The sequence below is a fragment of the Gracilinanus agilis genome, chromosome 4 (genome assembly GCF_016433145.1).
Source record: "Gracilinanus agilis isolate LMUSP501 chromosome 4, AgileGrace, whole genome shotgun sequence".
NCBI lineage: Eukaryota > Metazoa > Chordata > Mammalia > Didelphimorphia > Didelphidae > Gracilinanus > Gracilinanus agilis.
Genome location: NC_058133.1, coordinates 485,863,687 through 485,876,930, shown reverse-complemented (window position 1 = coordinate 485,876,930; position 13,244 = coordinate 485,863,687). Strand labels below are relative to the sequence as shown.

General features: G+C 42.4%; 1 protein-coding gene across 1 annotated transcript in view; it reads right to left on the bottom strand.

The window, feature by feature from the left end:
- Positions 1 to 677: 677 nt before the first annotated feature.
- NLK (nemo like kinase) overlaps positions 678 to 13,244 on the bottom strand; it is a 142,334-nt gene continuing 129,767 nt past the window's right edge. The window contains exons 8-11 of the mRNA XM_044672816.1: positions 6,986 to 7,072; positions 5,035 to 5,233; positions 3,879 to 3,972; positions 678 to 2,528 (exon numbers count right to left, since the gene is read on the bottom strand). Coding sequence (XP_044528751.1) covers positions 2,474 to 2,528; positions 3,879 to 3,972; positions 5,035 to 5,233; positions 6,986 to 7,072 — 435 coding nt within the window. The 3' untranslated portion in view covers positions 678 to 2,473. The remainder of the gene's footprint in view (positions 2,529 to 3,878; positions 3,973 to 5,034; positions 5,234 to 6,985; positions 7,073 to 13,244) is intronic.

Sequence of the window (13,244 nt, the reverse complement as noted above, 5' to 3'; positions counted from 1 at the left end):
GTTTATGACCAGCCACTGTGTGTGTGTGTGTGTGTGTGTGTGTGTGTGTGTGTGTGTGTGTGTGTGTGTGTGTGTCTGTGTGTCTGACTGAATAAGAGTTAGTGAGGATGAGTTTTAGGTTCCAGGTGTCACATATATTTTTCTCAGATATCTCTTCTAAATTTTTGTCCAAAACTGACTTTGCTGAAGCTTTGGTTTTTGGGGGCATGAAAAAGGAGTGTTGTGCACAAAGGAGATGTCTGGCAAGTTTGACCTGAGGGAAATGCTAACACTCATCTTTATATTTTATCAGAAACCAGAAGAAAAACCGAATGATTTTGTCTGACTGACTTTGCCCATCTCTGACTAGTGTAAAGGGAAGAATACTGTACTTGCCTGGGGCTGAGGAGGGAACCTGAGCTCCAGGCTGGGGAATGCTGCTGTGCCACTAAGGAGCTATGGGACTTGGGGCAAGTCAGCTTGCTGAGCCTCAGCTTCCTCCTCCCTAAAAGTTTAGACAAGCTTCGATAAGCCTCTAGCCTCAACACTGTATGAGTCCCTACGGCACTGTCTGGTTAGTTTGACACGAAAAAGTTGTGTGATCCAAGGAAGAATGTCTCCAAATGCTCTGAAGTTAGACTGTAACCCTAACTGGAAGGAAAGGGAGGAATGGGAAGTAAATCAAACTGGGCCCCTGCTTTTTCACACGTCACATTTAATGTTTTCACCACCGTACTTCAAGTCTACATTGTACAAAGTGACCAGCAAGTGTGCCACGTTAACTGACCAACCTCTGAGATTGTACCTTTCATAACAGTGTCTTCTTGGGCTCTTTTGGTAACTAAATACGTTTCTCATTCAAGTGAATTGAAATGCTTCAGTTGGGTTGATTCTCAGGAGCCTCATAAAAAAACAAAGATATCGCACCATCTTTGTTTAGTAGTTCAATGTTTGTCTCTTTCACAGCGATTAATTAATTACTTCATTGAAGTTAAAACTTCCAAACATAACTTACTAATAGCTTCCAGATTCAGCTTAGATCACTCAAGATGAAAATACTCTGCTAAATACAGATAACTTACAATAACTTTAACAGTTAATTGTCCATAACACACACCAAGGTTTTTTCCCCAGACCAATTTTAAGACGATCCATTAGTATTCCTTGTACAGGTGAAAAACAGTCTTCAATGTTCTTGTCTTGTTTTATTTTTTTTTTTTTAAATATAAAAGTTGGAAGGGACATTCAAGTTTCAAGTCTCCACACTGAACTTAAAAAAAATAATCATCATCATCATCATCATCAGCATGTGGAGGTCAACAAGCCAAGTTGTATGACTCCAGGAGGTAGAGGCCTTCAGTTTGTGTTCATATATACATATGCACAGAAGAATTCAGTGTTCCAACAGAAAAAAAGGAATAAGTTATTGACTACTGGGACATTTCAAGACTCCCACAGCTTTGCCTAAGGACACAAACACAATCAACAGAATTCCCTATGGGCTGTTGTGTTTTTTTTGTGGCATTTAAAAAAAATTTTTAATGTTTTTGTCTTTTTAAATTTTTTTTTAAACTGTCCAGTGCAGGAAAAGTCTCACAAAATTTCACAGACCTAAAATGTGCAAGCTAGTTTATCGCTATACAGCAATGTTGGGGGTACTTTTGAAATTAACCCAGAAATGGAATTATTTACATACATGAAAGATGCATGCTTGGGGGGGGTCTTTTATGTAAGAAAGAGCAGAAAAACTTCTAATAAAAATAGATTAAATATATATATATATTTATATTATATATATATTTATATATATATACTGGGTAAGGAAAACAGAAGTTTAGTCTTGCCTAGTCACAAACTCATTCTTCTCTACCCACAACAGTTGATTTGAGAACAGCACACGTCACCATCACAGCTCTAAGGAGAAGCTATTTATAGGATTTTGATCATCAGGTGGCATGCCCCTCCCCCTCCCTAACCCTCCCTTCCCAAACTGGTGTAGCCACAGTCAGGTGCCAGTTGATGTGGCTTCATGATTGGTCGCAGTCAGGTTCACTGTATTTCTTAGTTTTAGAAAACCCCCAATCTTCAGGAATGGCTCAAATATAAAAATGTATGACTGTCCTTTTTGTGTGTACAATCTCACTTCAATTAAAAAAATAAAAATAAAAACAAAAACAACACAGAACCAAAACAACTGTCCCAAATTTGGTTCAATTCTTGATTTGTTCTGAGGTGAGCCATAACAGCTGCACTAGAATTCATAAAACATGTGCAACTCTGGGTGAAATATTTTTCTTCTAAAAGCACAACCACTTTACAAGATTAAAAGTCTAGTAACATTTCTAAATATTATTCATATCATACAAGTAGTGGTTGTTAATTTAAAACTTCATTAGTAAAATTACAGTACAAGCATGATTAACCTCCAGAATTGCAAAGCCCAGGCTCCAGTGGAAAGCTACATCTTCAGTAGTACAGTAAGTATCTTCCCCGGTCACTCCCAGACCAGTGGAGATGGCGGCATCTCAGATGGCTGGGCAACAGTGGAACTAAATAAAGCAAAACAAAGGGGACACGATCAGCCGAGCAAAAATCAGCACTGCCAATCTGGAAATATTTTCTTCTTCCCTCCCTTTCCAGGCCCTTCTTTTACCCTCTTCCTTAAAAACAACAAAAACGCAAGACACCGTTCTGGTTTTCAATTTCTTTGCTGTTCTTGTGGTCATCTTTAAAGTTATATTTATCAGAAAGGTGCATTTCAAGAATCTAAAACTAATTGGGGTGGTCGGGGGTTGGGCACAGAAGATGTAGCCTTCTAAGATTCAGAAAAGGTAAATTTAAAACCTGATCTTCACAATTTATATGTCAGGCTTTGAAATGTTTCCTGGCTTGATCAGCCTAACCCAAGGTGAAAGCGTGGGCAGGTTTCTTTTTCCAAAGGCCAGATGAGCAAGAGAGCCAATTATTTATTCTATGTGTAACTTGCTTGTCTCCTGCCCTGAACTGGTATTTTTTGTGTGTATTCTGTTACCTCCTTAAAACCAGAGATGGAGTCTTAGATTTAGTTTCTCTCACAGAACCTTGTTCAAAGATCTGGAAGTAAAAATAACTTCGCTTTGGATTTTTTTTTGGTCTAAAAAGACATTTAAAAATTTATGGGGTTGAAAATAAAATGTTTACTCAATAAATATAATGGATATATTTTGGGCCCAGTTAAAAGAGGATGATGTGAAGAGGTAAGTAGAGGAAATGAGATGAATTTATCGGAGAGAAGAGAGACCCTTGGAGCTAAGCTTATTCTTGCCATCTACTTTGCTCAGTGAATTCACTTGGATGGTGGGAAGAGATAAGTAGAGGAAACAGGAGAAGCAGATACATTTATCAGAGACCCAGAGATAGGAAGAGGAGAGCTAGAGAGAGAAGAGAGACTTTAGAACCATACTTTGCTCAGTGAATTCTTGTGGGCTTTGGGCTGGGCTTCAAAATGTTATTTGAATAGAACTGCTATTTTAGCAGTGGGGGGAAAGTTTTCTTTGACCTATCGTTAGCAAAGCGAAGTATGGAGACATCATGTGTTTCCAGCCTTTAACAGCGTCAAACTGCACTAAGGCTTCTGTGACACGCAGTGTATGGAGCTCACTTTCCATCTTGGAGAACTATACAGTGCAGTTATCTAATTCTGAGCTGAAGCTAAGTGTGAAGATAGCAGTGAGAACTAAAATTTTGGTTAAATGCAAAGTTTTTAATAAATGTTTTGGTTACTCATTCAAAAAAACATTCTTACCCTTGATCCAAATTAAGTGAGAGGTAGCTAAGATAACTTTGCATCACAAAAGCATCTTTAATTCCAACTAAAGGCCCAGCTATCACTAGGAATAAAAGAAACGAGGCCCACATACCTAATGAAGCTCTTAAAAGCAGCAGACTGAGGGTTGATGCAGAGAGGCACTCGGTTTCCTTTCTGCTGTTCCAAAATGAACTGATGAATAATTTCTGTGGAGCAAACACAGATCACATAATCTCTGCCAGTTCACAGAAGCTTGGGATTCTTGGCTGCAGCCAAGCCAAAGCCGAAGCCATGCTTCGTACAGCTTCAGTGAGAATTGCCAGTCATCTAAGAGGGAGAATCCTGCTGCTTCTCTGGGGCCCATCTGATAAGCACCGCAGTGACTGAGAACACTGGCACGGAAGGGAGGTGAGCTGTCTCCAAACTTGGGAGGACGCTGCAAGGAGATGCCTTGTGGGTAAACTCTTCCTGTGGCTCTGAATATCACTTTAAAGATCCAGCTGGCATGGTGCGTCAGGCCAAATCTAAATTACTAGCTGATTCCCTGACATATCCAGATTTCTTCATCTCGGCTGGATATCGAACTGTTCCAAGTATAACTTCACGTTTTTAATCTACATGGCTTGGAATCCAGTTTTTTTTTTTTAAGCCCTTATCTTCCATCTTATAATCAATACTGTGTATTGGCTCCAAGGCAGAAGAGCAGTAAGGGTAGGCAATGGGGGTCAAGTGACTTGCCCAGGGTCACACAGCTGGGAAGTGTCTGAGGTCATATTTGAACCTAGGACCTCCTGTCTCTAGGCCTGGCTCTCAATCCTCTGAGCCACCCAGCTGCTCCCAGAATCCAGTCATCTTAAGGGCTGCCCCTTTTAGCAACAAGGAGATCAGTATTCTGGTGGCCGACTTACCTCTCTCCCCAGGTTAGGGAATTACATGGAGGATTTATATTAGAAATTTCTCCTCTCTCCTTTCCTAATCACATGAGTATATATATTTTTTATTGTCTGTGCTTTTCATGCTAAGAGTATTCAATAAGATTTGTCTATTCAGTTCAATTGAGCGGGCCCAGATTTCACTAGGATGACTTGAGCCACTGCCACAGGAAGTCATGCTAGAAAATGAGTGCCGCCTCCAACGTTTTTTAGCCCGTTTCCCTGCCCTGGAGGTGCCCAGTTAACCTTTATAGCGTTGTGGCACAAAGCGCTGCTCTGCTTGGGGCCCGGCCCTCGCACTGGGCTACAGAATGGAACGTGCACCTCACGACTCACCTTTTACCTGTCGAACAGAACTGAGATTCTTCTCAAAAGTGTCATCAAATTTGGGGTTGGTGACGGGTTCAAAGTCACTGGTATAAACTCTTCCAGTGGAGGTGGAAAAACAACATTTACACATACAGGTGTGGTATCGCAGCCGCCCTTCATCCAGGTAGGGGTGGGCTAAGGCGTCCTTAGCAGATATTCTTTTGGACTGAAAATGGGAGAGAAGGGCGCGAGGGTCAGCGTCTGCTCTGCACACACGACTGTCTTCTCTCACTGAATGATCGACGTCAGGTAAGAGGCAAAATCTGAATGGACACGTGCAAGGCACACCACTAGGGGGAGCCCCTGACTTGGAAGGAAGAGAAGCAGGGCTCGCCTCCCTTGCTGCCATGGTACTTTCTTTTTTTTTAAACCCTTAATTTCTGTGTATTGGCTCCTAGGTGGAAGAGCGGTAAGAGTGGACAATGGGGGTCCAGTGACTTGCCCAGGGTCACACAGCTGGAAAGTGTCTGAAGCCAGATTTGAACCTAGGACCTCCCATCTCTAGACCTGACTCTCAATCCACTGAGCTACCCAGCTGCCCACATGGTACCTCCTTGAATTTATATTCTCAGGATAGGAAAAATCTTATCTCTCATGGATGTCGTTGCCAAAAATGACAATGCATTTGACTAAATGGAATCCTTTCATTTTCAATATTGGGCCACCACTCCCAACGTATCCCAAGTATGGCACCAGGGGGTGGGAGAAGGCTTTCTAAGGAACTGTCGACGTGGAATCTAAAGACCCCAAACTTGTGGATTAGTGAGAGCTGATGAACCCCAACTTTTAGAAATAGCTTGTAGGTTGGAGACCCCAAAGCTTGTGCTTGTTCCCTGTTCCCGTGAGAATCCACCCTGAAGGGAATCTCAGGCTAGCAGTTGCAGACTGAATAATGGACCCCAGGGTAAAAGCTAAGTGACTCTTTGGCGCAGTCAGAAGCCTGTCAGTCATGTAAGCTGAAGGTCCCGAGTTTGATCCCTTGAAGGGGAATGTGGTACTATGGGAGAAGCTTCTAAGGCAAAAGAATCACTTAGCTTTTACCCTGGGGTCCATTATTCAGTCTGCAACTGCTAGCCTGAGATTCCCTTCAGGGTGGATTCTCAAGGGAACAGGGAACAAGCACAAGCTTTGGGGGTCTCCAAAGTACAAGCTATTTCTAAAACTTGGGGTTCATCAGATCTCACTAAGCCACAAGTTTGGGGTCTCTAGATTCCACGTCGACAGAACGTTTTTGATGTTCATTTTGAAGGCCCTTCTTGGCTGCTTCAAAGCAATGGAGGCATTTTGTAGAAGCTAAGTGTATGCCCTTGGCTTTATGCTACTTTGAGGCTGAAAAAGCCACAATATTAAATATAACAACACTCTTAGCAAGGGAAGAAATGCATCCGTTTTTATAGTTCAGAGGATATAACGGGGAAGAGGGGCCTCAGAAACATTTTTTCAGCATTTAAGAAGCCAACCCAGTAAATGACAAATTACAAGTTTTGCTTATATATTTAAAATAAAGGACAAGTCTAGAAATGGTAGAGCATTTAGGAAGGCGCTCTCCTAGCATCAAACTGATAAACAACGCTGATATGCAACACGATGGTGAGTCTTTTCAAATGACCTTTCTTAGGTCTCTAATTAAACCTAAGATGGTGTCAGACATTTTGTTTTGGTTTCTGAGAGGGACAAGAGGTAATGCGGTGCCTAACTTTTTACTTTAGTCCCTGGAACTGAACTGGTAAAAGACCAGCACCATTGTGAAAGACCCAGTGTTGGTATGGTCAGTGGGCAAAATACCTGCTGGGCTGGAAACAGATGCTTAAAAAAGGATAATCCACAACTGCCATCTTGGCCAAACCAGGATGAGTCTTTTAAAAGGAAAAAAAATTAAAATATTATTTAAACCCCCCAGCAATCCAACATTACTTACTGGATCAAAGACCAACATCCTGCAAAGGAGATGAACAGCTTCATGTGTTGCTTGGCTAGACAGTGTATATAGTACAGGAAGAGATGGCTGAGAAAGAGAAGAATGTCAAGTATTTAAGCAGGTCATTGTTTAAATATCTACCGAGTAAAATCAGTTTCTGACAGGATAAACACCCGGGTCAAAAGACGCAGAGTCTGAACTTGAAAAGGAGTTCGCCTTTTCCCATTAACTAAGATTTCAAAGCCAAACAATTGTTACTCACTTCAGGGAATGGATTTTAAATTGAAGTGTTGGGGCCAGAACACAAGTCATCATAAACCCGGGGACAATGAAAATGAATTCTTTAATATTGCCCAGAGTTCTACGTTCTTTTAAAAGCTATTGCAAAGAAAAGTAAACATGCCTAAGGAAGGGAAAGAAGTTTTAAAAATTAGACAACATATACAAGCAAACATTTGAACAATATAGTATATGATATGACTGCAGAGTTTCTAAAAATGCCACTGAAAATATCACACACTAGCAAAACAAATTCCTGCGAGTGTATTCTTAACTCTTATTGTCTCTAAATTCCCTCAAGGTCTTCTTCCTGGATCATCTCCAGTCTTACAACTAGAGACCTCATAATTCGTCGATTCCAAACCTTTGGCATCTGTACAAAATCCCTTTCATGACAGTGATTAAAGTATTTAATTTCTGTTTAAATACTTTTTGTGATGAGGAACTCACTCTACCCCATGAAGAAGCTTATTCCCTACTATCAGAGAATTCTAATGGTTAAACAATTCTTATTTTGAACTGAAAGCAACTTCCTTGTAACAGCTTCCAATGACTGATCTTAGTTAGTTTTGCTTTCTTGGGAGTGAAGCCAACAGCTCTTCATATAGTATAAGACCCTCATCCTGCCCTATTCTCTAATCATCCGGGCTTCCCTACTATAGCCACTCCCCTCTGCAAACAGAGCTATAGGGGGATATGATGGCCAAAAGAGCCAAGCCAATGTTGGAGTAGATTCACTACAGCCTATTAATCTATTCTAAGACTGGCTTGGCTTTTTGGGCCATCACAGCCCCCATAAGGTTCTAGTTAAGTAAAATGCCCAACTCCTCTTCCCTCGAATGCCCGTCTTCCTTTACTTATGCAGTCATCTTAGGAATCTCAGTGCAGAGGTTCTTGGCTTCCTCCTTCAAGAAGACCTCATACAGGTCCCAGGTGACCTTTATACCACAGAATCTGGCCCAAGGCTAAACACACCTGCAGTTGGCAGCCCCTCTGCATCATGCCCCTATGAGCACAGAAGACCCCAAACTAGAGACCCCAAAACCATCTCTTTTAGCATAATGCCCCAGAGTATCACTACTGTGGTTTCCATACTCCAGTCATTCCTAATTCACTCTTGTTGGGGGGCAAGAAGGGGGAGGGAAAGAAAGTTCTTTTGGCACCATTTTCCTAATGATTTAATAGAAAAGCATAACTCTGAAGCAGTAGACTCTCCCTTCCCAAGTGCTAAATTTTCTGCCAAATGTGATCTCACTTGATTTATGTGCCATTAAAAAAAAATAAGCTCCTCAGAGGTTTCTATTGGCTGGCTCTTGCCCACGGACAGCTCAGACCAGTTCTGTGGACAAAGTGACAATTCAGATGACAACACAGTCAAAGCCGTACTTAAAGAGAAAGCCTCGTTTGGATCAGTGACTTCTCTTCTACATTCTGGAAACTGAAAGTTGCATGTGGTCCCAGGCCGGGCCAGTTCCTAAGCTGCCTCCTTTCTACAGCCATGAATACTGAACAGTTCCTACTTCTTCAGGGACTTTCATTCTAAACCTTTTTTTCCTGCCACAGGTGGTCCCGTTTTGTGAGATGCCTAAAGTGTTTTAAACCTAACTCACGAGTGCCCAAGACAGCAGAGAGCCACACAGCTAAAAAGGGGGATGGGGAAGGAGAGAGCTCCATCACTCAATCCAACAGGACTCCCCTCTTACAATCTGAAGAGCTCAAGGGCCTTGGGAACTTCCCTATTAGACACATTTAAATAATCATAGACTCCAACCAAGACTGGAGAGATTCCTGTGGTTTTACTTTAACAGGTATATGTGACCTGGTCATTGGAGGCATCATTTAAAAAAAAAAAAAAAAAAGAGAACAGTTTTATTATACTGTTGGTCCTACAGGATCCTGAGATAGTTCTACCATAAAACTGATATTGTATTTCCCATGGGGAAACTTTTTTTATTTCCTGGGCTGTGAGACTAAGGAAGAACAGACTGTCTCAGAAATGATGTCTTCGTAAACTCCAGTGGCAGGTGAGGAAGGCCAGCACTTCAGGGATCCAGTATTTCATCTGTATGGATCCTCTTTTCACTGATGAAGATCCCAGACATCTACCCCTTAGTAGAGCTGTTGTGTCTAAAAAAAGAAAAAAAATCACACACACTGCCCCGCCTAACCAGGGGCTACACTGATATGACCAGTCCCAGTTACTACTATGACTGCATGATCAGTCACACACAGTCACAGTGCCTGGCTTGAATTCAATGCTGGACCAATTTTGGGGGGACTCTGTGAGCTCATGCATAGCCTTCAAGAAGCTGGGGCGTTTTGTCTGCCATTGAGACCCTGGAGGATTTTGTTAGAGGAAAGGGGGGTCATATAAACCTAAAAACCAAAGTTTCACATTTCTCTAGTTCATAAACTAGAATCCTGATGAGATACTTACGATCATAATGGTTTTCCCATGTCAGCTAAAGTTCTCTCTTTAGTCTCAATCATAAAGGCTGCCTATCTTTGTAGTTTAGGATCTTGCCCTAAAAACAGTTGCTCCTGGCATAATATAAATATACCCAGTTTTAAAGAAAATTCAAGGTTAAAGTGTTTTTTTTTTTTTTTTTTTTTTTTTTTTTAAATTTAGGAGATGATTCTCATAAAAGATTTCTCTCTCAAGAAACCTGGAGGTCTAGTCTAGTTCTGGTGCAGGTTCTGGCCCTCACTATTTCTGTGATTGTCACTGGTCTTGAGATGAGCTGAGGGTCAGCGTTCCTTCAGCCAGTGATTCCCCTGTTATATTGGTTAGTTTGTAAAAGAAGAGAAACAAAGCTAACGAGCCAAGAGCCACCGCCCATCAGAAATGGAGATATGGGGGGTCTCTGAAATCGCTGAATTATACAAGTGAATTGCAAAATAATGGATTTGATCAGTGAAATTTTGAAGTTTCAGTTCTGATATAAGGAACTTCCCAGTGATCAGAGCCATACAAGAAAGGAATGGCACCTCTCAGAAAGGAATGAGTCTCGTCTTTGGAAATATATTCGAGCAGAGTCCTGAACAGTCCCTGCCTTCAATGGGCTTACTAGTGAGGGGATAAGATACAAAAGTGCTTCATATTCTAATCAGGGTAGAAGCCCCACATTTACTAGTGTTTGATTTTCAGCAAATTAGTTTTCCCTAAGAGTTACAACTTCTTTAATGTAAAAATGGGCTGAAGAATGTTTTTGCTATTGATCTTTGGGCTGCTGTCAGTAAATGCTGAGGTAAATGATAGTGGTCACAGAGCTGAGCTTATTTTTCTTTTTTCACTTTACTCCTATTTGTTACTCCTCCTCCCTCATTAGTCTACAAGATCCTAGAGTTTCTCCAGAATACACAAAGATGTGCCCCTGATGAATGCACTAGAATGTTCCGAGAACAGCTCTTCTATGTGACCATTTCTCTCTCTCTGCTTTCAAATGAAGATTAAAACAGACACACAGAAGAATCAATTCATTTATGCCATATCCTCCCCAGAAAGACAAATGCTAATAATTTAGTCCTTACTGGCTCCCCAGAAGAGGAGCTACCTTGGTGTCCCATTCCATTCCTTTCTTCTCTTCTACACTAGCTCCTATGCCTGAGCCTAGTCTGGGCCAGGACACTGTGATGTGCAAAAACTCTTCCCAACAGAGGGAAAGGCAGGGACAATACTCAGATGACACACCAGAGCCAAGTCCATTAAGAAGAGACTGAAATCTTCTAGACACCTGAAGTTTCCAGGGTGAAAACAAAAGTGTCGGTGACATTCCTTGCTCCGTTCACACACCAGGACTTTTTCTCTCTTTAAAATATCATCAGCCCAGCTGTTTAATTGCCATGCAAATCAAGAAGCTAGTTGAGAGTGTGTGCAGGTGTTGAGACGAGTCACAAGGACAGGATGTTCCATTAATGACTGCGATGAACTGTTGGTGAGATGTGAGAGGAATACACTGGTGTGTTTGGGTGAGATGCCCCCAAACGATCGCCTCAGGCAGAAGAGCCAACTCCAGTCCTGGCTGCCGCGGCCAAGCCGGCTGCCAGGAGGCTCAGTGGGTCGATATGATAATGATCTCTTTATTGCTACAGCCAATGGCTTCGTCTCAAACCTCATCCTCCTGGATCTCTGCAGCCCAGACACTGCCAACAGCCTCTTCCGGCAATGCTCTTTCAAGACATACTTTTTTTGGTAAGCTCTTACCTCTTGTCTTAGAATCGATGCTAAGTGCCAGTACCAAGGGAGAAGATTGGTAAGGGCTGGGCAATTGGGGTTAAATGACGTGCCCAGGATCACTTAGGTAAGAAATGTCTGAGGCCACATTTGAACTCAGAACCTCCTTTCTCTAGCCCTGGCGCTCTATCCTTTGAGCCACATGGCTGCCCCTTGATACATACTCTTCCTTGGTGATGCTCTGTTTTGTCCCCCAACCTCCAGAACCACACTTATGCTTATCTGACACAAAGCTACCTCAGGGTCCACCTAGTCCCTCCTGTCCAGTTTCTCCCTGACATCCCAAGTGCTGACTGAGCAAAGCAGAACTGAACCAGTTAGTCCTCCCCTCTTCCTAGCCCCATGCTGGTGAAGGTGTGGCACATGCCCCTGCGTGCCGGCTCCCCTCCCCCTCTGCACACATGCTCTGCCCAGCAGCCCGATGGGAGCACTTCCTCCCCCTGCCAGGCAGCGTGAGGGTTGCAGTTTGGCCGTGCCATCTCTAAAACGTTCACCAAGGCTGTCCAAGCATCTCTTCCTCCGAGGCCCTTGGACCAAGAGCCTAGAGCCAGGCTCTTCCCCAGCCCCCATGTCCAAGCTGGTGCCGAAGCCTGCGCTTTCAGCTCTGCAGCATCTCTTCCTTCCTTTGACACTGCCTCCTCCCTGGCACAGGCCCTCATCACCTCACACCTGGACTACCGACATAATCTGCCTGTCTCAGGGCGCTTCCCACCCCCCTGCAGTCTCTGTTGGACCACCAAAGGGATTTTCCTCCAATACTGTCACATTCCTCCGCCTCTCCTCAATAAACTCCAGGGGATCCAGATTACCTCCAGAAGCAAATACGAAAAGCTCTGTTTGGCATTCAAATCCACTCATAATCCAGCTCTCTCCTATCTTTCCAGTCTTCTTACACCTTTCTCCTTACCTATCCAGGATCACGGCCCTCCTGGCTGTCCCACAAACAAGACCTTCCATCTTTTGGTTTTGGGTATTTTCTCTGGTGGACTCCCATGCCTGGGACACTGTCCCTCCTCTGCTTTGACTGCTGACTCCCCTGGCTTCCTATAAGTCCCATCTAAAATCCCTTCTTTTACTGGAAGCCTTTGACAACCCCACTTAATTCTTGTGCCTTCCCTCTGTTAATTATTTCCTACTTATCCAGTATATAACTTCCTTTAAATATATTTGTTTGCATCTTGTCTCTCCCATTAGACGGTAAGCTCCTTAAGGGCAGGGACTTTTTCTTTTGGCCTCTTTTTGTATCTTCAGTGCTTCGCACAGTACTTGGTACAGAATAGGCATTTCATACACACATTTTATGTATGCATGACTAGGGTTAAATTCTGCCTCACACGGGCAGGTTACCTGCAATAGGGAAATAGTTCTTCACTATAAACTATTTGGAAAGAAGTACTTTTTTTCTTGCACCCAAACTTCAGACATCCAGATTTTAAAAAAATACTCCTGAATAAGCATAGTCAACATAAATATTCTTACCCCAGTTAGGAATACAGAATTTACATACTAAATATTATGTGGCCTGCATTCCAAAGCACTCAGATAAGCCCAAGTTAACTTTATTTTAAGAAGTATTTTTTTGGTTGCTTTTCCATGATGCTCATGTATAAGCCATTCATAATTTGATCTTTTTAAAAAGCACAGGAACATGCTGTACTAGTTATCTGATCCATACATCAGTATGACAGAAGCAACACACTCCAAATTTGGAGTATATGAAATGGCTGAGGGTTAGGAATCCTGTTC